The sequence below is a fragment of the Musa acuminata genome, chromosome BXJ1-2 (assembly GCF_036884655.1).
Source record: "Musa acuminata AAA Group cultivar baxijiao chromosome BXJ1-2, Cavendish_Baxijiao_AAA, whole genome shotgun sequence".
In the NCBI taxonomy this organism is placed as follows: Eukaryota; Viridiplantae; Streptophyta; class Magnoliopsida; order Zingiberales; family Musaceae; genus Musa; species Musa acuminata.
The window spans coordinates 21,255,869-21,279,205 of record NC_088328.1 but is presented as its reverse complement, the minus strand read 5'-3'; the positions used below and the strand labels follow the sequence as shown (position 1 = coordinate 21,279,205).

At 38.6% G+C, this 23,337-nt stretch overlaps 4 protein-coding genes across 7 annotated transcripts; 2 read left to right on the top strand and 2 right to left on the bottom strand.

Annotated features, from left to right (window-relative positions):
• Positions 1–2,037: 2,037 nt before the first annotated feature.
• LOC103972119 (3-dehydrosphinganine reductase TSC10A) lies at positions 2,038–4,659 on the top strand. The gene is made up of 3 exons (XM_009386332.3): positions 2,038–2,624; positions 2,821–2,968; positions 3,986–4,659. Exons 1-3 carry the CDS (start codon positions 2,097–2,099, stop codon positions 4,279–4,281), a joined length of 972 nt encoding a protein of 323 aa, XP_009384607.2. The 5' UTR covers positions 2,038–2,096; the 3' UTR covers positions 4,282–4,659.
• A 511-nt stretch (positions 4,660–5,170) lies between these two features.
• LOC135581789 (pentatricopeptide repeat-containing protein At4g02750-like) lies at positions 5,171–8,837 on the bottom strand. Of its 2 annotated transcripts, none has more exons than XM_065091416.1 (2): positions 6,515–8,837; positions 5,171–5,722 (listed from the first exon to the last, which is right to left on the bottom strand). In XM_065091416.1, the coding sequence occupies exon 1, from the start codon at positions 8,733–8,735 to the stop codon at positions 6,741–6,743; it is 1,995 nt and encodes a 664-aa protein (XP_064947488.1). In that variant the 5' UTR covers positions 8,736–8,837; the 3' UTR covers positions 5,171–5,722; positions 6,515–6,740. The 2 variants fall into 2 exon arrangements, with proteins under 2 accessions (XP_064947488.1, XP_064947482.1); XM_065091410.1 differs by having other exon boundaries at positions 6,564–8,837.
• A 4,394-nt stretch (positions 8,838–13,231) lies between these two features.
• On the bottom strand, positions 13,232–19,151 carry LOC103972089 (uncharacterized). Its single transcript, XM_009386293.3, has 7 exons — positions 18,744–19,151; positions 18,457–18,627; positions 15,721–15,795; positions 15,471–15,638; positions 15,116–15,253; positions 14,886–15,047; positions 13,232–13,466 (listed from the first exon to the last, which is right to left on the bottom strand). Exons 1-6 carry the CDS (start codon positions 18,865–18,867, stop codon positions 14,908–14,910), a joined length of 816 nt encoding a protein of 271 aa, XP_009384568.1. The 5' UTR covers positions 18,868–19,151; the 3' UTR covers positions 13,232–13,466; positions 14,886–14,907.
• Positions 19,152–19,466: 315 nt separating this feature from the next.
• On the top strand, positions 19,467–22,041 carry LOC135581782 (uncharacterized). Of its 3 annotated transcripts, none has more exons than XM_065091395.1 (3): positions 19,467–19,607; positions 20,148–20,258; positions 21,482–22,041. In XM_065091395.1, exons 2-3 carry the CDS (start codon positions 20,151–20,153, stop codon positions 21,932–21,934), a joined length of 561 nt encoding a protein of 186 aa, XP_064947467.1. In that variant the 5' UTR covers positions 19,467–19,607; positions 20,148–20,150; the 3' UTR covers positions 21,935–22,041. The 3 variants fall into 3 exon arrangements, with proteins under 3 accessions (XP_064947467.1, XP_064947460.1, XP_064947459.1); XM_065091388.1 differs by having other exon boundaries at positions 19,499–19,637; XM_065091387.1 differs by lacking the exon at positions 19,467–19,607 and adding an exon at positions 19,633–19,772.
• Positions 22,042–23,337: the final 1,296 nt, after the last annotated feature.

Below are 23,337 nucleotides of genomic sequence, written 5' to 3'. Positions count from 1 at the left end.
ATGAAAGATTGATATCAACAACACCAGCTGCTTGAGTATATGAAGGATTTAGGCTTAGGAGAAGGGAGACAGACAGACAGACAGCTGCTTGTGTCTGATGAACTAATTGCTGCATACTGCAACTTCACAGACAAGACAAGCAAATACAACGTTGCATCAACATTAATTCTGAGATATTTTGTCTCAGGAACATAAGATACTGGGAAGGATGAACCCTAAAGTTCAAACCAAGTGGGTGCCAACTTTGGGTCAAATAATTGGGCAGCCTTCCATGGGTAGCAAGTGGATTCTATCACTTCCACTGCCCCCACATCTCTTTTTTACTTGAGTACCAGCAGCTCCTCCAGCTGCAGCAGCATGGTAAATTTGTTTGCTGCTTTGCCAATCTCCACCTTCATCCCCTCAGCCATGACTTGGCCTGCACTCCTCCAGGATGTGGAGGAGGGCCCGTCCCTTTCTCTTTGTTTGCTGCTTTGCCCAACCCCAAGCAACCAAACCAAACTCCACCAGTGCTAAAGGAGAAGGGGAGGAGCAACCGGAAGGCCAAAGAGGGTAAAAAGAGGAGCCCTGTAAGGTTCCACAGCTCGGTGATGCCCCCTTCTCCGTGGCAGCAACCTCACGTGGTGGTAAAGCTGTGTTCGTAGCCGAAGAACCAAGAAGCATCACCTTTGTCGGTGGTTAAGAAACTGATGAGAGGGATGGAGGAGGCATATGATCAAGATAGGCCTCACTGTGGTCCTTCACAGGTTTGCTGCTCCTTGGCAATGATCATTTTACAGCCATTTATGTCATCAAATATATACATATATATATAATCGATTTATCTTTGCCTTGGAGGATGTGCAACATCAACCTTCCGAATCTGATTTTACTTGTACTGACGTACTACCGTGGTAAATTTTGACAAGGCCGATCTCTTTCATGGAGACAACAGGAGTGATGAACACACACGCACTGTTCTGAACATTTGAGAGCGTATGGGGAAAAGATATCATTCGCTGCAACCACTGTTTGAATCGAGCCTTGCAGAGCAGTTAGCTAACAGCAAGCACCAAGCAGAAGCTTTGTAGTATCAGACTACCATCTCAAGAGATGGCATGTCAGTGCTACTGTGCTCCCGAGCTGTGTGACCCAATCCTGCATCCACCATGAATCAGCTCAACTCAGTGAAGTGCTTCAGTACTGATTTGATCTGCATGGCTTGGCTTCTTGATCTATTAAAGCTGGTGACACAGAAATTGGATCTACCAGAAGAATGTTGGCTACAGAAGTCAATGATCAAAAAGAGAAACTGAACAGAGAGAGCTCCACCACACACGAAGCATTTTGTCCGAGCATTTGGGAGTTCTGAAGGTTCAGTGGAAGAAAGTTTCTGCAGTCTTTTGCAGCTCCACCACACAAGAGCTGCAGAGGAAGGCATTGAGGCTTTCTGTGTGGGAGTTGGACTGAATCTGACACTTCTGTTTGCATATTTGCAGCTGTTCTTTAGCGACAGCCTCCCAAGCCGGAGCTGAACAACATGTTTCTAAGTGGTTTGTGGCATTTTGGACATGAGCAAAAGTGTTTCTAAGTGCACTTTGCCGAGTATCTTCTGCAATCTAATGGGATTCACAATTGTTTTTGGACTTCTAAAGCACTTTGACGGATGAGAAATTTAAATAGAAAAAAGGAATTCTATGTGAAAGAAAAAAAATATCTTAAAAATTAGAATTTGATTGTTTATAAATGATGGAAAGCCAATGTGAGAAGAACACTCTGTTTTTTCAATATATATATATATATATATATATATATATATATATATATATATAAAAGCAGAACACTCCGTTCTTTAAGTACGAGCTTACAATGAAGTGCTCCAAAATGGCCTGTCGATCCCCTTTAACGTCCAATTCAGAAAGCAGGGTTTTAACTCACAAAGAGCACAGAAGGTAGACATGAGAGGGTTCCATGACGTCATACCTGGTCGTTACATCAGGTGGATACGGTGTTTCCTGTCTCGACCCAACACTCTCACTTCCCGTAGCTACGGTTCCATCATCAAAGCATTCAGATCCTTCTCGGTCTGCTATCCTCGTAGGAGGAATCGACGATCGATGGCTTCCCTCTTCTTCCTCTTCGTCCTCCCGTTTGTCGTCGTCCTCGTCGTCCTCACCGTCATCGTCCGTCCCCGCCCCGTACGGATCCCCCTCAAGGGCCGCCATGTCCTCATATCCGGCGGCTCCAGCGGCATCGGCCTCGCACTCGCCCGCCGCGCCGCCGCGGAGGGCGCCCGCGTCTCCATCCTCGCCCGAGATCCCGACCGCCTCCGGGACGCCTGTGACGCCATCCGCCTTGCAACCGGCGTCGACGCCGCCGCGCTCGCTGCCGACGTTCGCGACCCCGAGGCTGTCGCCTGCGCCCTCGAGGCCGCCGGTCATATCGACGTCCTCGTCTGCAACCATGGCGTCTTCCTGCCGCAGGAGCTGGATCGGCAGAGCCTGGAGGAGGTCCGCTTCACGGTCGAGGTCAACCTCATGGGCACGTTCCACCTCATCAAGGCCGCGCTCCCCGCCATGAAGCAGAGGGCAAGGGAGAGTGGCCTCCCGGCTTCCATTGCCATCATGTCCTCCCAGGCCGGCCAGGTAATTTGCATTACTAACCTCCGAAACCATATCGATTTGGATTTCTCGTCCTTTATCACCTTTATATCGATCCAAAGATTTAATTTTTCTACGAATTCTGAGATCGTCTTCATCAAAATTTATGCCTTTTCCAAAGATTTCTTCTTGTCGATTGTGTTATGTTCTTCCAGGGCATGTACTGACAGCACGAGTGCAGGTGGGTATTTATGGTTACACGGCATACTCAGCCAGCAAATTTGGGCTTCGAGGCCTCGCAGAGGCATTGCAACACGAGGTTATTGCTGATAGCATCCACATAACCCTCATATTTCCTCCTGATACAGAAACACCAGGGCTTGCTGAAGGTGTAGAACACTGTCTTATGCTTTTTGTTTCCATTTTTGTTGATACTTATCATACCACTCATACCACATTAATTCAGAAGAAGATATGAATGTTTAGGTTCTTTGTGCGATCTCTAATGGGTTTTGCATTTAAATTTGGAATCTCATATTGTACTTAGAGATATTTTAGGTAAGTATCATTTTATATGCAGTATTTCTCTTGGAAAGATTGTTACATTTTATGACTATCATTCAAATTCATTTTTGGCCTTTCTCGTATCGACAACTGATTAAATAGTTGCTCATAAAGATTGCAGATGAGGTAGTCTATTTGGTAGGTTCATATTCATAGTAGGTTCAGACATTTTCACTTAGGATAGCTTTTTGTTTTAGTATTCATATTTACATTTTACTGATAATGTATTTCAGGATTATTTATTGTATCAATATCGAAGTAACATACCATATATGTTTTATTGATCTTATAGATTATTTTAAACTATACTATATTTTTCATGTGTCACTTATTATCTTTATCTTGACTCTTCTTTTCATTTTTGGGGATGGGGCGCTTTGCTTTGTAATTCTTTTATTTTTTGTTTAGTTGATCCTCAAGCATAACTCTGATATGGCAACCATCCAGGATGTTATTTAACTTCCCAATTCTTTCTACTTTTAAGATGAGGAAAAAGTTTGAAGGCCAAAGGGACATTGTTTGGCCAAGAAAATTTCCTCCTCAGTGCCAAGGTTTTTAAGAAGTATCTTTATAGCCAACATGAAGCATATGTTATATTCTGCCGGTTTCCTTATTGTCATAATTATGATCTGAAGTTTGTCACTAAAGCTTATGTCTAAATTCAGTGATCGACATGTTTATTTAAAGATAAGTACAGTAGATAATATAGTCATTACTTCGTAACTTTTGTGGAGGCTAAAGTGTGCCAAAGCCATCTGTTCAGGCAAAAAGTTGTGAGATCATTTTTTCTGTCATTAAAAGTTTCACGGCACTCGATAATCAAGTGTGCTTTCTGATTGCAGAACGGAAGAGAAGACCAGATGTTACAAATATGATAGCAGCATCTTCAGGTGGGATGAATGCTGATGATGTCGCCCAGAAAGCTTTACATGGACTCAAATCTGCACAATTTGTTGTTCCTTGCAACTTTGAGGGAACCATGCTATCTATCGCAACAGCTGGTTTGTCTCCTCAGAGATCATATCTCATGGCATTTATCGAGGTACTCGGTGCTGGTTTTATGCGCTTTCTAGGCCTGTGCTTCCAGTGGAATTGGTTTAACATCATAGAAAAGTGGTACACCAAGAAGATCCCGTAGTTGAGAATGTCTTCTCTTGCTGCAATCTTTTTGTGGAGGTTGCTCTATTTTCCATAAATAAAAGTAGTATGTTGTTTGATGTACTGCAATGGGATTCAGCAGATTTATTTTTGCATTTTTTTGGTACAATTTGTATTCAAAGTGCCATATGTTGGTTGAGTCACAAGATGGCCGCATTCAAACAGAAGTGGAGGATTGTTTGTCGATTAACACTGAAGAAAAAGTGGATGCAGGTATCCGGTTTTTGAAAACTTGAAACTCTTGAAATTACTGATGATCGTTATCTGTTAGTAGTTAGATCTAAGCATTCTGTATAAACTATTCTAATGGTGATAATTTCTGTCTAGTGAATATTATAGCAATCTGTTTTCTTCTGCACATATGTCCCTACGTACCTCTTCCTTTACCAAGATCATTTTCATAACACAGTAAGAGTATGGGTTGATAGTCAAATGAGTTTGGAGATAGAAAAAAAGTATCAGAAACATAATGTAATTTATGGCTGAATGCAGCAGTACTTTCAAGATTATGCTTGACGTCTATTAATTATTTGGCAACATATACAGACATTGTTGTTTAACGCCTACTATAGTGCTTCATCTACAAGTGTCTTCTTCATCAATTCTGCTAACTGAGTTCAGCCAGGATTCTAAGATCTAGCAATGCGAATTTGCATTCTGCATTTTCAAGAGGGAAAAGTCAAGTCGGAATTATGACTATAATTTTTAAGTTTGCTTTGATCTTTTGCACATAGCTCTCCAATGCAGAGGATGGTTAAATTGTGAAAGATCTCTTGAAGCAGAACAAATATTGATCCTTCAAGCAAAAACTTCAGATGAATGCTAAAGAAATCCAATTTCGATTCAACATCACAACACAACTCCAAGCATGAATGATGTACAAAGTTTTTTTTACCCCAAAATTGGAGAACACAGAACATGTCACAGAGAAGATAAAAGGCCCAAGAAAACCAGAAAGAATTGCATGAACTGCACAAAGAACAACAGCATCATGCGTCATTAGCATTCCTTTATTCTTCGCCTAAATATGAACGGTAACAAGATCAATAAGCTTTTTTATTTTGCTGAAGCTATTACAAAATGCTGTGATCTGATTTTGACCATATTTCTGCAAAATGAATGACCTTTTCAGAGCCTTTTCCTCTGCACAAGCCAATACCATCTTATCAAAGCTTCCCTCCAATGTAGTCTTCTATCTTTGTAAAAAAGATTTCAGGCATAAAGAAGAAATGGCACATCATCTTGCTGATCCACTGTTGATACAACAACAATAGCTGTCACCATCCAATATCAGTATGTAAACATGCAAAAAAGAGGTCATATCTGCTCTCATCAAGCTCTTGTACAGACAAGACTCTGGTACAGGACACCTTCAGTTGCAGCCGATCCTTGGTATGCAACCTTTCTTTTCGCTGCTAACCCTGCAAAAATAAAATAGATGCCTTGGATGATTTAGAGGTTCCCCATTATGCTTCATGAATTGTGATCTTGACATCCGCTATAGAAATTTAGTTAATAGAAAGAACTTGACAACTATAATATGTTTGCGAATAACGAATGACAATGTCTGTTCTATGGGACAGAGTTTCAGAAAGATTTTTTCATGAAACATCTATACAATGGATGATTTGTCATGCATATATGATCCTTTTAAGCTCAAATAGATGCAGTGAAGATGAATAATTTGTCTGGAAGGTCAATGTGAAGAAAAAGTCAACTACATCACAAATTAATATAGGTTTTTTAGATAAAAATGATCAAATTATGAAACTGAAGATAATGTCATTTTTCTTTTACTTCTATATGCATACAAGAGGCAATTATTACATACTGACATACTGATAATGTCATCAAAAGGTAATTATGGGGAAAGATGATAACAAGATGGTAACAGGAGTCAGAGAGAATAAGAGAAGTTTAGAATCAGTAACATAAATGTGATTGGAGATGGCACTAATAAAATGTACATGCAGCAGAACGTAACATGGTCACACCAAACATGTTCCTAAAAGAGAAGAAAACCTGACTTCTACAGGTAGTAAGTACTATTTCAAAATTGTGCAACTTTTTCTTGACAGGTTCAACGAAGGCATGTAAATGTAGTAATAGTATTCCAGAACAAACAGATCTTGGTTAGTATGGAATGGGCATGTTGAAGAATGAGAACGTAAAACAATCACATGATTATAAAATTATTAGGCACTGATATTTACTTTGTCTATAGTTGCTTGCAAAAGGTAGGGTTTGGTTTGATGTTTCTACCTCAGTTACAGGCCTTAAAGATGAGGTAGTCTTACAGGCTCTCTTTTCCTGTTCTGTGTTCTTGCCTTTCTGAGATAAACTGCTTCAACATTTCCTCTTTGATATCTTGGAACACATTTTGTAGCAGAAATTTTCGTAATAAACTAACAAAGGAGAGGCATCTTTATCGATGATTAATCAGCTGGCACCCTCCATTATGAATGTAAGATTGTCTAGTTCTTGGCATATCTTCTCAATGGAAGGATCTGATTTATCATTAGATACGAAGGAGCACATTTTCCCCTTCACCTCAATCCAACTGCACCCAGTCTGTTTCTTTAGACCTCGGTCTTTCATCAACATTCTAACACTTTCGGCACTCTTCCACATTCCTTTTGCAGCATACATATTTGATATAAGAGCATGCATTCCTCCATCAGGAGGTCGAGCATCCAAAACCCTTTTTGCAGCTACTTCTCCCAGCTCCAAGTTCCCATAATATCTACATGAACTTAATAAAGTTTCCCAAGCAGTTGTTTGAAGCTGTACTGGTATTTTTTTGGTAAATTCATGAGCTTGAGTAACAAGGCCAGATCTTCCAAGGAGATCAACCATGCATGAATAATGTTCGGGTTTGGGAATAAAATTCCAATCCTTTTGCATAGAATCAAAATATTGACACCCTTCGTTAACCAAACCTTTATGAGAACATGCGAGCAAGAGGCTCAAGAATGTTGCATGATCTGGATTAAACCCATTTCGAATCATTTCATCGAAAAGCTTGAAAGCTTCCATTGCGAACCCATGGTAAGCATATGTTGCAATCATGGCATTCCATGTGATAGTATCCCGCTTTATAATGCACTCAAATATTAGAGCTGATTCACTGATCAACCCACACCTAGAGTACAATGAGATTAATGAACTCATGACCAATGCATCATGCTGATAGCCAACTCGAATCACACACAGGTGGACCATTCTCCCCCAGCCAAGAGCAACAAGAGAAGCACACACTGAAATTACCACACTGAATGTGCCTTGGTCCGGCTTAAATCCCTCTCTGATCATATTACAGAACAAAACCAATGCCTCGTCACTTCTGTATCCAGAAATCAATGTGTTCCATGAAGTCTCACTTCTTTGTGGCATTTTATCAAACCAGCATTTTGCACCAGCCATATCATCCTGTTGAATGTAACCCTGCAAGATAGTATTCCAGGACACTACGTCTCTATTAGGCATGTCAGCAAACAATCTCAGAGCATCCTCCAGCATGCCATTCTGGACGAATCCTCCCATCATCGTGTTCCATGTCATGACATCATGATCAGGCATCTCATTAAATATTCTCTGTGCAGCTTCAATATTTCTGTTCCGCAAATAACCATGCATAAGTGCTGTCCATGACACAATGTCCTTTTCAGGCGTCTCATCGAACAGGTGCTGAGCAAGCTCCATCTTCCCAGCTCGTGAATAACAAGTAATCATTGTGTTCCAAGAGACCACATCCCTTTGGGTCATCTGACCAAACAAATCCTCTGCATCCTTGAGACGACCTAGGTCAACATACCCAGATAACAGAGCGTTGCAAGTGGAAGTCGAATGACCTGCAGCCTGATCGAACAAAACCCGTGCCTCGTTAATGAGTCTGTTCTTCAGGTAGCCAGTAATCATGATCGACAACGAGACGTTGTTCCTCACCGGCATATCATCAAACACCTCTCGCGCCTTCCCAATCTTACCATTGTTGATGTACCCTGACACCATCGAATTCCAGCAGATCACGTTCCTATCGGGAATTCTGTCGAACAGTTCTCGCGCCTCGTCTATCAGCCCGCACTTAGCATACCCGGTCAGCAGCACGGTCCAGGAAACAACGTTCTTTCTGGGCATCGAGTCGAACACCCGCTGCGCGTCGGCGATCCTGCGATTCTTGACGAGGCCGGTGAGCATGCAGTTCCAGGTGATCAGGTTCCTGCGCGGCATTTGCTCGAAGAACTGCCATGCGCTCTCCACCTTGCCGTCGTTGAAGGAACTGGTGATGGCCGAGTTCCAACGGAAGATGTCGTCACTCCTCCGCAACTGCGGATTGGACGCGGTGGTTAGAGATCGACATGGATGGTCGAGGAGGAGGTACCGAAGTGAGCAAAAGGCCGATCTATCTCTGACACACCGAACTCGAGAGAGCATGTCGTTGGGTCGGGAAGAACCATGACGGGCGTGATCGCATGATTCCTTGGTCGGACCGAACCACCCACCCCTGAAAGGGTACGGTAATGATGACGTCACCTCTCACATTGCTGTCGAGTGGAATCCAACGCGAATAAATACGATTTGGGCAGAATGAATCTTAAAAAACAAAGAAATTATGGGGGTGACGTGTCCTGCTATTCGGATATTATTTTTTCTATTTTTATAAAATAAATAAATAATGAAAGTAAAAATTAAATGCGGAAGAGCTTGCCTTGACATTGGCTTGGAAAGAGGACTTAGTTGGATCCGAGTAATATCCAATACTAATAGATTAATACTAGAAGAAAGGCCTTTAAGATCCCCGAGGACTTGAGTCCAAAAAGTCTTATCTCAATATCTTCCAACACCCAACCAACTCCAACTATCCCGAATTCTCTTGCTTTGACTCTCCATGGTCAAGGATTCTGCTCATCGATTGGTCCTACCTCTCCATTTACAATTCCGGACTCCACCATTTTCCAATGACTCTTCCCATATTCAACTCTCAACCAACTCCCATCCGACACCATTTACTCTAACATTCCAAGCTCCTACTCCATCCTTTGTGCCCACTCGCAGCTTGGTAGTTGCATCTCACCTAGCTCATGCACCACCAAAAGAGAACTCACCTTTGCTAGCCCAAAATTCCATTCCACTGCCAACACCAAAGATTCCCAACAAGTTAGTTGCCCAATCGACTGATCTCCCAACTAAGGTTCGATATCACCTCAATGAAATATACCGAGAGCTAGATGACATTTGAAAAAAAATAAAACTAGAAAAGTAGTCTAAGGAGGATTCGTATTTATGATTTCTATTTGTAAAGAAAATTAACGAGAAGCCAATGCCCCTAAGAATTCCAACTCCATAGAACATGTAGCGACATTTACATCACAAATGACACTCTACGAAATCACTAACTCTCTCGAGTGTTAAACTTTTTCACGACCTTGAGAGATGTGGTGTAAGAGTGGTTCATTGAATTATCGCCAGAGTCCATTTCATATTTTGGATAATTGGCTATGAAGTTCAAACTTAGTTTCATCAGCTATCGAATAAGCTCATTATCTCTCTCCTGGTTATTTTCCAAGAGAAGAAAGAATCATTGGAGAGATACACTAAGAGATTCAATGAGGAAGTATGATTAGTGCAGACTCTAACTCCTTCTATCCTCATAAGTGCCTATATAAATGGCTTATAGTCCTCAAGATTTTTCTATAAAATCATCACCCAGCCACTAGGAATATTTTCAAATCTCTTGGAAGAGGCTAATCAACACATTTTTGTGGAGTTAGTTATTGCTAGTAAGAAGAGGGTTGAACCCAAAAAGATAGTGAAGAGAGATCTATATCACCATTAGAGCCCTATCGAGATGACAAGGAGCAATAGGCCGCGAAATGACAAATTACCTCCTTGACATGATTTCACACCTTTGAACACCTCCCATATTAAGAGTTTATGCAAATTTAGGATAAAGAAATGTTACAAACCCTAGGGCCACTAAGTGCATACTAGGAGAAATATGATAAAATATTATCGATTTAATCAAAATCATAGGCACGACATCATGGACTTCCACACCCTAAAGGAGTCGATTGAGAAGTTGATCTAAACAGGGCACCTCAATTAGTTCCTCCTCAAGGTCTGTGAAGCTTCACCAAGGCCTTGTTAGTCAATCAAAAAATAGGTCAATGCAATTGTCAGAGGATCCATTGTAAGAGGCAATAGTGCATCAAACCCACTGTAGGAGGCAGAAGTGCATCAGTCAGGAAAGCTTATGTGAGATAATCCTAGCCCATGAGGCTTCGTCTTAATAGAGATTAGCTAACTATGTTCAAGGGAGAGAAAACAGGGCGTTTATATCTTGAGCATGATGATGTTCTAGTGGTCTTGCTCAAGATAACTCATTGGTTAGAGTAGTTGAGTTGTAAAGCAACCATAAAGAGCTAAGATAATGATATCTTATGTTGAGCACTTTGTCAAAAAAATGTTATGCTTTTAATCCAACAAATGGATCTATGAGAACCATCATTGTCTAGCCCACACGTTGAGGTAAGAGAGCCTTTGAAGGAAGTCCCTCTCAATCCCATCAAAGCATATAGTCAGGATTATGACTATCCTTTTGTAGGGAAATCTAGGGGTGACATCACATGTGCAGCGGAAGAACAAAAAATAAAAACTCCAAATTTTTCAAAAATGTGCTCATCGTTGTGTGTAGATTAGTGCACAAAATTTATAAAATTGAGAACCATAAGTAAGATAATTATGTTATCTAGGGATATCATATATCCATGAATCCCTATAGATCTATATGAGAGGATTGAGGAGGTCAAAGCGTCCTCCTCTCTAGTAGTGATCCACATAGTAAGACTACGATAATCCTCCTCGAATCACTGCCTAAATCTCCATACCTACTATCTAAGGAGGAGAAGGGGAGAGGAGAATATGATGTGACAACCAAAAAGCATCTAGCTTATCGGTATTTGGTTCCCTCCTATTTATAGAAGACCCTTGTCTACTTAACTCTAATTGTCTTTGCCTCCTCTACCACTCGACATGTCATCTCATCTTGTCATCGTAGGTTAATCGTATTCACTTGAAACTTGTGATCTAATCATCTATCCGAGCTTGGAGTTGGACCAACTCATCCACTGCTTGAGACTTCTTGACGATCATGCCATCTCGCTCCTTGAGAAGTTTAACTTCTCGAAGAAGGTTCCCCACAATGATCACTGAATCCCGAGCTCAATCAACGATAGAGGTCGTAAGTTGTTAATGTTGCATGTGATGAGCCAAAATTAGGAAAAAGCAAAGTTAATGAATAGAAGGAAGACGGAAAATGCTTACCATAACTAACTCCTTATGCTTGTCAAAGAGGGGTCCTCGATGAGCCTCAAATACACACGTGTGACACCCTCCTCCCTTTAATAATTGGTCGGTAGTGTTCTTGACTGATCTCTTTCTCTCGGTAGGCTCTTAACAACTTACCTCCTCGGAAGGCCACCGATTTAGTGCGTCCACCACGTCAGCGGACAATAATCTCCAAGATCCTTCCTTGGATATTCATATTTGTAAAAAAATATAAGAATTCAACAACATCGAAAAGGAAGACCAAAGGTTGGCCAACCTCTTCCTTGGATATTCATAACGCCCAACCATGTCACATGCCACTGTGCCCAACTGTGTCGACCTATTGCGTACCACTACGCCCACCCGTGCCCGCCCATCGTGCACTATTGCACTTGGCAATGTCGGCCCATCCATGACATAGCTCCCAACTATGTCGACTCATTGTGTGCCACTATGCTTGCCTTCGCCAGCCTATCATGAGCCATCATGCTTGATTGTGTTGACCTATTATGCATCTATAGTAATATCGAAAATTGGAACTAATCAAATAATACTTCCTAACCAGATGCCACTACGCTTCTCAACCCAAGAAGTAAGGGGCATATGTTATGGTAAAAATAACATGGTTGATACAAAAGCTCCAAACAGAAACATGTCAACCTTCCCTCGACACATCGACTCCACTACCAATGAGCCAATATTGAGTGATTGCTTTTGTATTTTCGCATGAGGAACATAATAACTATCTAAGTTTAATTGATGCGGTCCACGTAGTTGACATGTTGGTGACACCTGACCAACTTGCGAGTGAAGTCTCGTCGACATGTAAGTAGTGCCTAGCTGACATGGAAGTTGTGATACAATCTACCATCAAGCACTCACTACTAAATGAGTGGCGCAAACGATGAAACCTACAGTTCAAGTAGAGAGCAATTAGCACAAACGATGAAACCTACAGTTCAAGTGGAGAGCAATTATGATAATCTTCTACCTCATTATTGCATGAGCTGTGCAATAAACGAACCTGAATCTCTACTATAAAAGGAGGCATCTAGTCATATCTCAAAACATTAGTATGACATATCTAACAAATCTACTAATTTAAGCATCAAAGAAGCATTCTCGAGAAGCTTGCATAGGAGCTTGCCTTGACAATGATCTACCTCATTATTGCATGAGCTTCGCAATAAACGAACCTGAATCTCTACTATAAAAGGAGGCATCTAGTCATATCTCAAAACATTAGTATGACATATCTAACAAATCTACTAATTTAAGCATCAAAGAAGCATTCTCAAGAAGCTTGCATAGGAGCTTGCCTTGACGACGATCTACCTCATTATTGCATGAGCTGTGCAATAAACGAACCTGAATCTCTACTATAAAAGGAGGCATCTAGTCATATCTCAAAACATTAGTATGACATATCTAACAAATCTACTAATTTAAGCATCAAAGAAGCATTCTCGAGAAGCTTGCATAGGAGCTTGCCTTGACAACGACTCCAAAAGAGGACTTGATTAGATCCGACTCGGCTTAAAGCTCGGACAACCAAATTTGACACTAACATGTATCATCCAATCGTATGTCAAAATCAAATTGCATGTTTGCTAATGTTCTTAGACCATGATTTTTATGAATTGAACATAAAAAAATACATCGTATTTAAAACATAGGTAACGAGAGGTTAAATACAAACTCAAAAATGGTAGCTTTTATTCGGAAAATATCAGTTGTAGACAATAGAGTCAATCGTAAATCTGAAATTGTTTGCTTGTTGCCTGCAGGAAATCCTATAATCTTCCTCGGACGCTGACTGCTGGAAATATTATCAATTATCTGGTCATGAAATTGGAGAATTTGATTAGATATAGCAAAATAAGAACATTGCAACACAATCTTGTTGAAACAACAGAAAGGATTCCATGAATCACATACAGTTACATTAGCACATAAATATAATATCATGTGCTTTTGCATTTGAAATTTGTACAAGAATATGCATGTACTTCGAGACTTTGTAAATTAAAATTCTCAAAACTTAGAAACGTGCAGTGTGGAATGGGATTTCAAATCATAGCAGTACGACAAACAATTTCATATAGCCCATGAAAAGATAAATATGCAATATATGAATGTCGCAGGAACGATTCAAAAGTTCTAATAGAGCCGAAAGCAACAGACATGACAGAGATGAGACCAAGAAACCTGGATTCACTTATAGCCCCCACAGACGAAGAAACCTTAATCGAAAATTGTTTTCACCTAAACTGCACTTCTGGTGGTTTGCAAAATGAAAGTAAGAGTAACTTCCCATTCGACATCACAGATCAGGTACACGCTCATCAATCATCATATTCCTTTGATGCTTATAATATAACATATTATCATGCCATATCTCATCACATGGAGCTAATGCAGATCAGGGACATGCTCATCAATCATCATATTACTCATTGTTGATGCTTATTTATCATGCCATATCTCATCACATGGAGCTAAAGACCAATAATGATGGATTCCTGCACATTTGGCCATCAAAGGGCAATCTCTGTTAGTTTTTTCTTTTCCCTGACGGTACAGCACTATGCAAAAGGCAAAAAGGATCGGTCAAGCTAAATTTGATTTTTCCATACCCATACAATTTCTTATCCATACGGTCAACTTTAAAATATAGATCAAAGAATATATACAAAAAGCTTAAATTTAGTAATGACTGCTGTTAATTTTTTAAAGCAAAATTTCATACTAGGAAATTGCTTACATGTTCCCATTTGGATGATAATTTCTTTAAATTCAGATGTGTTATGAACTGAAATTTTTTTAGTAAAGGATCTATATCCTAGCTGATGTTGAGACCTACTAAATAGTTTCTCCATAATATATGACACTAAAAAGTTGACCACAAGTTCTTTATTTTTATTCCCTCTGTTGTGGCCACTTCTTGGTTAATGTGAATTTGTATGTTTTCATATTAAAGGTCACATTTTCTCTAGAATGAGAACTCTCTGAAAACTGAACTTCAACCTATTATTAATTTTGATAGTCCATACAAACATTTTCAATCAACTAGAGTGAAAAAGAAAGCTTTGTGGACAGTGGCTTATCTCTACTAATATTAGATAGTGAACCTACTAAAAGACACATGATGAACATTGATGAGAATACAGAAGTTATCTGGAAAATAAAAGTTATATGCAATCAATAAAATATTTGAAGAATACAATCTAAGAACAGCAAGGCAAGAAAGAAGCAAACCTAATTTGTCTTTACTGGCTAGCTACATCAATTGATTTATTTTCTCGAAGCAGTATTCGGCACATTTGTGATATGGATTGGAAGCATTTATGCAACTGGGGTGGACTCCCTCTCTCACATCTATCTTCAATCCCTCCCTTCTTTCATTGTGTGCGGCAACAACTATAGCAGTTTTTCAGTTAGGATTCTCCCAAAGAAAATAATCAAAAGCAGTCAAGTGAGAAGCACACCTGCTTTGCCTCCCTCTGTTTGCTTCATTTCTTTCATCTTCTGGAAACAGTATTCAGCACACACATGGTAGGGGTTAGATGCATTAACACATCTAGGATCCACCATCCTGTTATTCTCCATCCTCACACCAATTTCTGCTGAGATCACAATCCAGACGGTCATAATTACATGAAACAAAGTCTTCTTTGTCACAGCAAGGGTCTCAGGAAAAAAGTAAACAAATTGGCAAAAATCCTAACGTCCGATAAGTCATCAATCCTACTGGCGAGAAGGAAGAAAATAATCAAGAAAGCTCCTAAATATCTACTAGAATTTTGGACAAGTAAAATACTGGTAATTCAAGAAAAACAACACCTGATTGCTTCTCCCTTTGCCTTTTCTCCTCGGGATTTCTTGGAGAGCAATACTCGGCACACTGATGAAATGGATTGCTCGCATTTGGACATGAAGGGTCAAGAATTCTTTCTGCAACTACAATCCCTCGATTCTCTTTGCATCTCTCCTCATTTTGAGCTGGGACAACTACAAAGAAAAAAAAAGTCCTACAGCACATTAAGGCAAAGAAGGGGATGGGTAACAAGAAGAACCATGGAAATAACCACACTTGAATTGCCTCCCTCTTTGTGTTCCATCTCTTCCTTCTTCTCTTGGTTACCCTCCATCTTCACAACACTGTCTACTGAAATCACAAATCAAACAGTGACAACTTTATGAAATTAAGCTTCTATGAAACTGAAATAAAACAATTAAATTAGAAATTTTCCATAAATCTAATAAGAAACAACTCATATCGGCAAGAAGGAAAGAAAAAAGCATCACAAAGCACCTAAATTTCTTCTTTGAATCAACATGTCACATCCTAAATTTATAAAAAATAATAATCACCATTTTGTTATTCATAATTTACAGAAGACATTCCTTTTTCTTTTCATCCTTGAATTTAAATCCATATCTTTACAATAGTAAATATTTTATTCACTAAAAAAATGATCACATCTTTGTGGTAGGACCACAAGTGACAAAAAAGTCTCTTCCACCTAGGCCTTAGATCTATTATAAAGTAATAGATTATTTTAAAAATAAATATAAAATAAAAAAATATCAGCAATCACATATGCTGGTAGGAATCTTTAAAAAATTATAAAACTAATCTTCAGTATTTGTGAAACATATACAAATATCAATAATTTAATAAGAAATGATAATATATCAATTCATTATAAAACTCATACATCAAAAAAATAATGATAATTCTTTTTGTAATAAATAAAATCATACATCAATCACATGTAACACATACATAACAGTCAGATAACAAAGGTGTACATCACACTCGATGGTGTACTCTCCCAACAACGGATGGAGATGCATACTCCATAAGATGAATTCCTCTCAATAGTGAATGGAGAAACTGTCTAACCGTCACGTTTGACGGTCCCCTAATCCCTGAATGGAATCGCTCTACCTGCCCTCGACATGGATACATAAACAATTATGATCATTCATTTATATTCATCTATTCATTTATGCATACATCTAAGAAATAGTATAATAAAATATTATGAGGGACCATGATTAATGTATAATCTGCTAGACTATGTCCATAGGTGGCTCTGCACTATGATGGACGCGTAGCTCCTTTCACAGGTTGCATTTCCAATGTAGATCACTAGCATAATCACATATACTATATGGTAATTAGATCAATATCATAAACTTCAAAAAGTAAGAAACCAATAATCATTTCCAAATAATACTTTCAGATAAAACTTTTAAGTTCATCAAATCATAAAAACATAAGATATTAATCTCCTAATAGTCCTTAATCAACCAAAATCCTAATTGAAATGACATAATTGACTTAAACCAAACTTAATTCAACTAGGACCTAATAGAATCAATCTCAAATCCTTATGGAACCGGTCTAAAATCACCCTAGACAGATCTAATTTAGATTTGATTGATTTCGATTAGGTCAAGTAGATTTGAACTAGTCAAGTTGGTCTAGGATAATCTTAACTCGGCTTGAACCGATTAAACCTATCTGATTCAGTCAATTAACAAGCTCAAACCAATAAAGGGAGAGGAAATCAGACTATGTCGTATAGTACCCACTAAGTCTTGGACGGCACATGCTTGTCCCAAGTAATAGATTGGGCTGAGGTACAATGGGCTAGATAGAGGAGCGACGATGTGTCTAGCATCAATTGCATAGCTGGGCAGGCTTAACTTCATAGACTGGGCTGAGCCTTATCACTAAACTAGGTCATGCTTGGCTCACGGGTTGGGTCATGCCTTGACATATGAGTTGGACTATGTATGGTCACATGGGTTGGGTCATACCTTACCACATGGGTTAGACATGGGCTGGCTCCTACTTGGCCACATGGGCTAGGTCATGCCTGGCCATATGGGTTAGGTTATACCTTGCCACGTGAGCTGAGTCGTACATGGCTACAGGAGTTGGGTCAACCCAGTCTAGCAAATCAACCTAACTCAGGTCAAACCTTAGTTAGACTCCTCTTATCAAATTAAATTTTAATATTTTAAATTATAAAAAATAACTCAAATCCATAAATTAAAGAATTTAAATTCTTGATCTTAATTTTAAAACTAATTAATATAGAAATTCATATATAATTCTTGAAACACAAATATATCTAATTAAATAAATTAGAACTATTATGTTAATCCAAAAATAAAAATTTTAATAATTAAATCAATCTTAAAATTCATTTAAACTTAAGAGCCCATTATACGTTAAATAATCATTCTAACATCACAAATCAATTATTATTATTTATTAATTATAAATTTTTAAAATTAAATATATTATTATACATCATAAAATTATAAAAATTCTAATATTAAAGATTTCAAAACATGAATCAAAACTAATTAGAAAAGACTAAAGTATCCTATCTCTCCTTGGGATCCTCTCTTTAGGGAATCCTCAGAATGAGGGACAAGGAGCCTATAGGAGTAATAATTTAAAATTTATTTTTAAATTTATTTTTATTTTACCTTCATACATAAAAATAAAAATATAATATTTATTTTTTATGATTCACACATAAAATAGAATATAAACTATTTACTTTCTAAAAATCACATCACTTATTAGGAAATAAATTAATTAATAATTTAATTGATTGAAAAAAATTTTAACTTGTTCGCATGATTAAAGAAATTAATTTAATCATTTCCTTAATTATATTACATAAATAAGGAAGTTAATAATTTAAATAAAGTAATATATTATTTATAATAATGTATTTATATTAAGGGAGAAAATTATCGGTGATTACAAAACAATCCGTAACCCACAAAAGAATCAGACCTGATCGCTTCTCCCCGTTTAGTTCTTTGACTTGGGGACTTCTTGGAGAGCAGTACTCGGCACACTGGTGGTATGGATTCGAGACGTTGCGACACGAAGGATCCATATTTCTTTCTGCAACTACCATCCCTCGATCCCCTTCACGTCTCTCCCCATTTTGAGCTGCAACAACTACAAAGTTCAAATTTTCAATGCTCGATACATAAAAAAGACAAAAATAGAGCAGATCAAATCAGAGAAGAAATAAAGAAAGGAGTCAATAGGAAGAGAAAAGGAAAAAAAAAGACCTAATTTCGGCCGCGGGCTTCGCGGCTTCAATACATGAGCTCGCTGGACGCAATACTCCGCGCACACATGGAAGGGATTGGAAGCGTTAACGCAATCTGGATTCACCCTCCACTCCCTCTCCATCCCCCGTAGGCTTCGATCGCCTGCCAGGAACAAAGAAAATGCTGGGGGCTTCCTCTTCGATTTCGAGCTATAACAACAAGAAAATTCAAGAATCCTCCTTTCTTCCTTTGGATGCTTGCTAGTCTGGAAGATAATACGAGCCTCGAATTCTCGAATGCGATTTGGGAAGAAGACGGAAAAGGACAAAGAAGACAGATGGGAGGAGGACACGAGAAGGAAATAAATGCCGTCATTGGTGGGCGGCGCTAAGGTCAACCACAGCTTTGATAATTTCGATCCAACAAACGACTCAACTCACGACACCGTAGAGTGGAGTTTTAAGCGGAATCTTACATAGTGGCTGAAGTCGTTCGCTCGAAGCATTTCGGTGGTTTCGAGCGGCGCCCGCTGGAGGCACGTTTCATACCCGCCCTGCGACATCAATTGCGTCATTCGCGTCGAGGAGATAGCGACGGGAAGGCACGAAAGGGCCTCGCAATGGATCGACATTTTTCCTCAAATAAATACATGCGTAGTCAATCGAGTGAGAATGCGTGTGTGAACGATAGTAGTGGTCGTCATATAAAGGTTTGGGTGGATAGAGTTCGATCCGGCCCAGTAAACATGTGGCCGGGCCGGTGCCGAGACTGAGACCCGTCATTCTTCTTTAGGGCATCGTCTCCTTGGCAAAACGTCCGTCGTGCGCGATCTCTCGCCTTCGATTCCATCAGCCGAACGGCGATTCTCTATTCTGTGATCCAGTAAGAGGCCTGATCATGTCGTTTAGTTTGGTAGTCTCCTCTGCCATTTCTGCAGGCTTTGTTCTTTAAGAATTGGGGTTTCTTATGATCCCCGATGTTTTCTCTATTGTAAAGTGTCCATGGTTCGCCGAGAGCAAGTCGATTCTTGAGTTAGATGTGGATTTGGTGAGGACGATCTAATATGTTGTTATAAATTTCGTTTTTGCATCGTTGAGTTCCCTCTTTCTCGTCCACTATTCTTCAAGTTAATAGCTTATTTTCCTGTTAATTTGGTCTGATAAAACCATTGCTGAATACTGACCTTGTGAACTTCGCATACAGCGGGCTGATCTATTATAGATATCAAAGTGCACCTGCTGAATATTTATTACAGATATCAAACTTTGATGCTTCTTTGTTAAAATTGCTAAATGCAAAGTTTTTTATTATGATAACAATATTGGGAGTGGAAGTATTGTTTAGTATGTGGTAAATTGTAATTCTTGCTTTTGTTTTAGTTTGATAACTAGCAATCAACCTATTTTTTGTGTTTATTTTTAGGCGATGATTAGAAATATTTTGAACAACACATGGAGGAAAGGAAGCCATGCAATGGATTATGGAGATAGGACTCTTTCATTTGTTTGTCGGCGTTGTTTCCATGATGGAAAGGTGACTTATTGGTGCTGAATTCTGTTCTTTCCCTTCTTTTACATGCATTTTTGCTGGTTATGTACATCACACATGTTGTGATTATTCTTTTTATCTTATGTCATGCACCGATGAAGACTGAAATTGGTGATTGTTCTTTTTCATTTCATTTTGATGTGATTATGTTATTTTACAGAAACAAATAGTTCTTTTTTGTGTGATCTACTATAATTGTTTCTAATTGAGATTCCAAAGTAGAATAAGAATGAAATGGGGTTAGAACATGTACTTCACAATGTCAGAAGGTAAATTGTATCAAAACTAAGCTGTCAAGTATCTTTACTTACAAATATTCACCCATTTACATTGATTCCTTTGAGGGCCCTATTTGCTGATGGACTGGAATCACTGAACCAACTTGGTAGATTTTTTAACAAATTAGTATGTTTTGATTACAGAAAGTTGGACTATATTATGACTTACGAGCCAATCCTTGCAACAAAATAGAATATTTAAGAAGCCATGTGGTGCGTTTACCTGTAGATCAACAACCTTGGTTGAAATACTTGACAGAAAACCATTGCTTCAAAAAAAAAAAAAAAATCTTATATACTACGTAATGAACATTTAATTATTCAGTAATATTTGGTGATGATATTCCAGAAACATATGTATTCAATTTTGTAATACATGACTCCCATGAAATAAGGTTCATTCGTAAGAGGCTGCTAATCGAGCATACTCTAATCTATTGGATTTAAGAGTTACATGATGACCATGCATACTCAAGAACAGGTTGCCCCAAAAGAAACCAAGTTTTGATCAAATGTGCTTCTGTTTTTGTGCACATTCTCCAAACCAAGGGAAGTCAATGTTGTTATCCATGATGGCATCCTCTTTATCTGTCCTCTGGTATCTTACTTGTCATACTTCTAGGCAAGGTTCAAGATCTTGGTCCAAAGTGTTCTCCTTACCTCCAACTGATATTTGCAACTATGTTTTTAGGATAAACAGTATGGATGCTGATTGGTTAACTATATGTGAAGGGCTTTTAATTCTCGTTTGGAAGCATCCCTATCTCAAGTTGCTTATCTGTTTAAGAGATGCTTTAACTTGAGTTCTTGTTGAAGGAGCATTCATTACAGTCATAATGGTGTTTTCACATGCTTTATAAAATTATTAATTGTTAACTTTACTAAACTAATAAATGATACAATTTAAATGATTTTTGTATCTTACCTCAGGTCCTCAGTGGCCCTAGAAGTTTCTTTGGTGTGGAAGATTTCTTGGATGATGACAACAGCAGACCATACACATACAAGAAGGAAAAGAGACCAAAGAGCCCACATAAACATATTTCATTCAAGCAGCGTACAATAGCTTATATGGAGCCCTTCTCGCTTGATGTCTACATATCCAAGCGGTTTGTCTCAGCTTCCGTCACCCATAGGGTGACATGCAAGCAGGTTGCAGTTGCAGGAACCAACTCCAAGGATATAAAGGCAGTTTTAAAGTCGAGATCTGATATACCTGCATGCTTAGCGGTTGGGCGGTTCTTAGCAGAGAGGGCAAAAGAAGCTGATGTATACACTTGTACTTACACTCCCAGGGAAAGGGACAAGTTTGAAGGGAAAATAAGAGCTGTTGTTCAGTCTCTCATAGACAATGGAATCGACGTAAAAGTTTATCTCGATTGATATTTTATGTGCTCGAGTACTCGATGACTGTTTTTCGGGTCAAAATTCCGAGAATTCCGGGTATCGATTTATCTTCAATGAGAATTTGGAGGTCCAATTTTTTGTTCTGAGTGTACTTATAATGGATTAAGGTAAGATGGAGAAAGTACCTTCGAGAGCTCAAGGTTTGTATCTGATGCCTACACAGCGAGATATTGGAGAAAATTTAAATTTCAACAGTAGTTAACAGTTAATCTCCACCAATTCTCACTTTCAAAACCCCAGATGCTGATGGCTGTGGACTATTATTGTTGAGCCACTGAATATAAGATATTAGAGGAAACTGAACCCTCCTTTTGATCGAGGTTCATGTTCCTCCAATTCTTACTTTCGGTGCCCTACATTGCTTATTCAAGTTTTTTGGCATGAACATTAGAGAATGTTGATCTGATTGTCTGATGTGTTTGATTGCCTCCAGTACCTAACATTCAGAAAAAGTCAACCAGGGGAATTTTCATCCATTGTTTTCTTTTCTTATTTTCTAAGGAGACTCATAAAAAGGGTAAGGAAAAAAGAATCTAGAAAACAACAAACCCTAAGTCTCTTGAGAGTTTGGGGGTTCTGTAAAACTGCTCCATTTATAGATGATTCTTCCAAGAGAGAAGTTGCATGATTCCGCTTTGCTACAGACACCTTGCCCCATCCCAAGCTCATGACTTTGTCTGTCCTCTTTTGACTCTGGGTTGAAGGAGGTTGAAGTCACTTTTGATTGTAGGTTGAAGTCACTTTTGATTGTAGGTTGAGAGGTTAACTAGTTTTGCAGTAATGCTTTGTTTCCATGCAATACCGTAATCTAGTTTTGCAGCACCAAATGCTTGACGAATTCATGCTTTCCTGACCAAAAAATCATAATCCCACTAAGCAAGATTAAAATTAAAGCACAAAAATCTTCCCTCTTATATCATATTAAATACACATTTTCAAGTTCTAGTCTACTATTCCGAGTGGAAAAAGATTGCCATGTTGAGCTAAACACATTATCTTGCAGTCTTATTATTAATGCACTCTACCATATGGAATATTTAATCTTAAAAATTCTTCTCCAACCTAATAGAAAAAAAAAGAAGGAAAACATTCATATTTTCTACCTAGAAAATAATTTTAATTTCTTAATATAACTCTAGAAGTTCATTTTTAGAGCTAGAAAGCTCATGAAAAAGCAAAGAAAGACCCAATTCGAAAGGTTGAATTGTAGTTCATGAATAATTAATTGACCAAAGTTTCGAAAATCGAACAAAAAAGATTTTTAGTCAAAGAAACAGTAAACATCCATAGTCAATAAGTACCCTCAATCTAGTTAAGCCTCTATTTTTAGTCGGAGGACCCTCAATCTATTTTAAGTATCTTTCAATAACAATAACAAG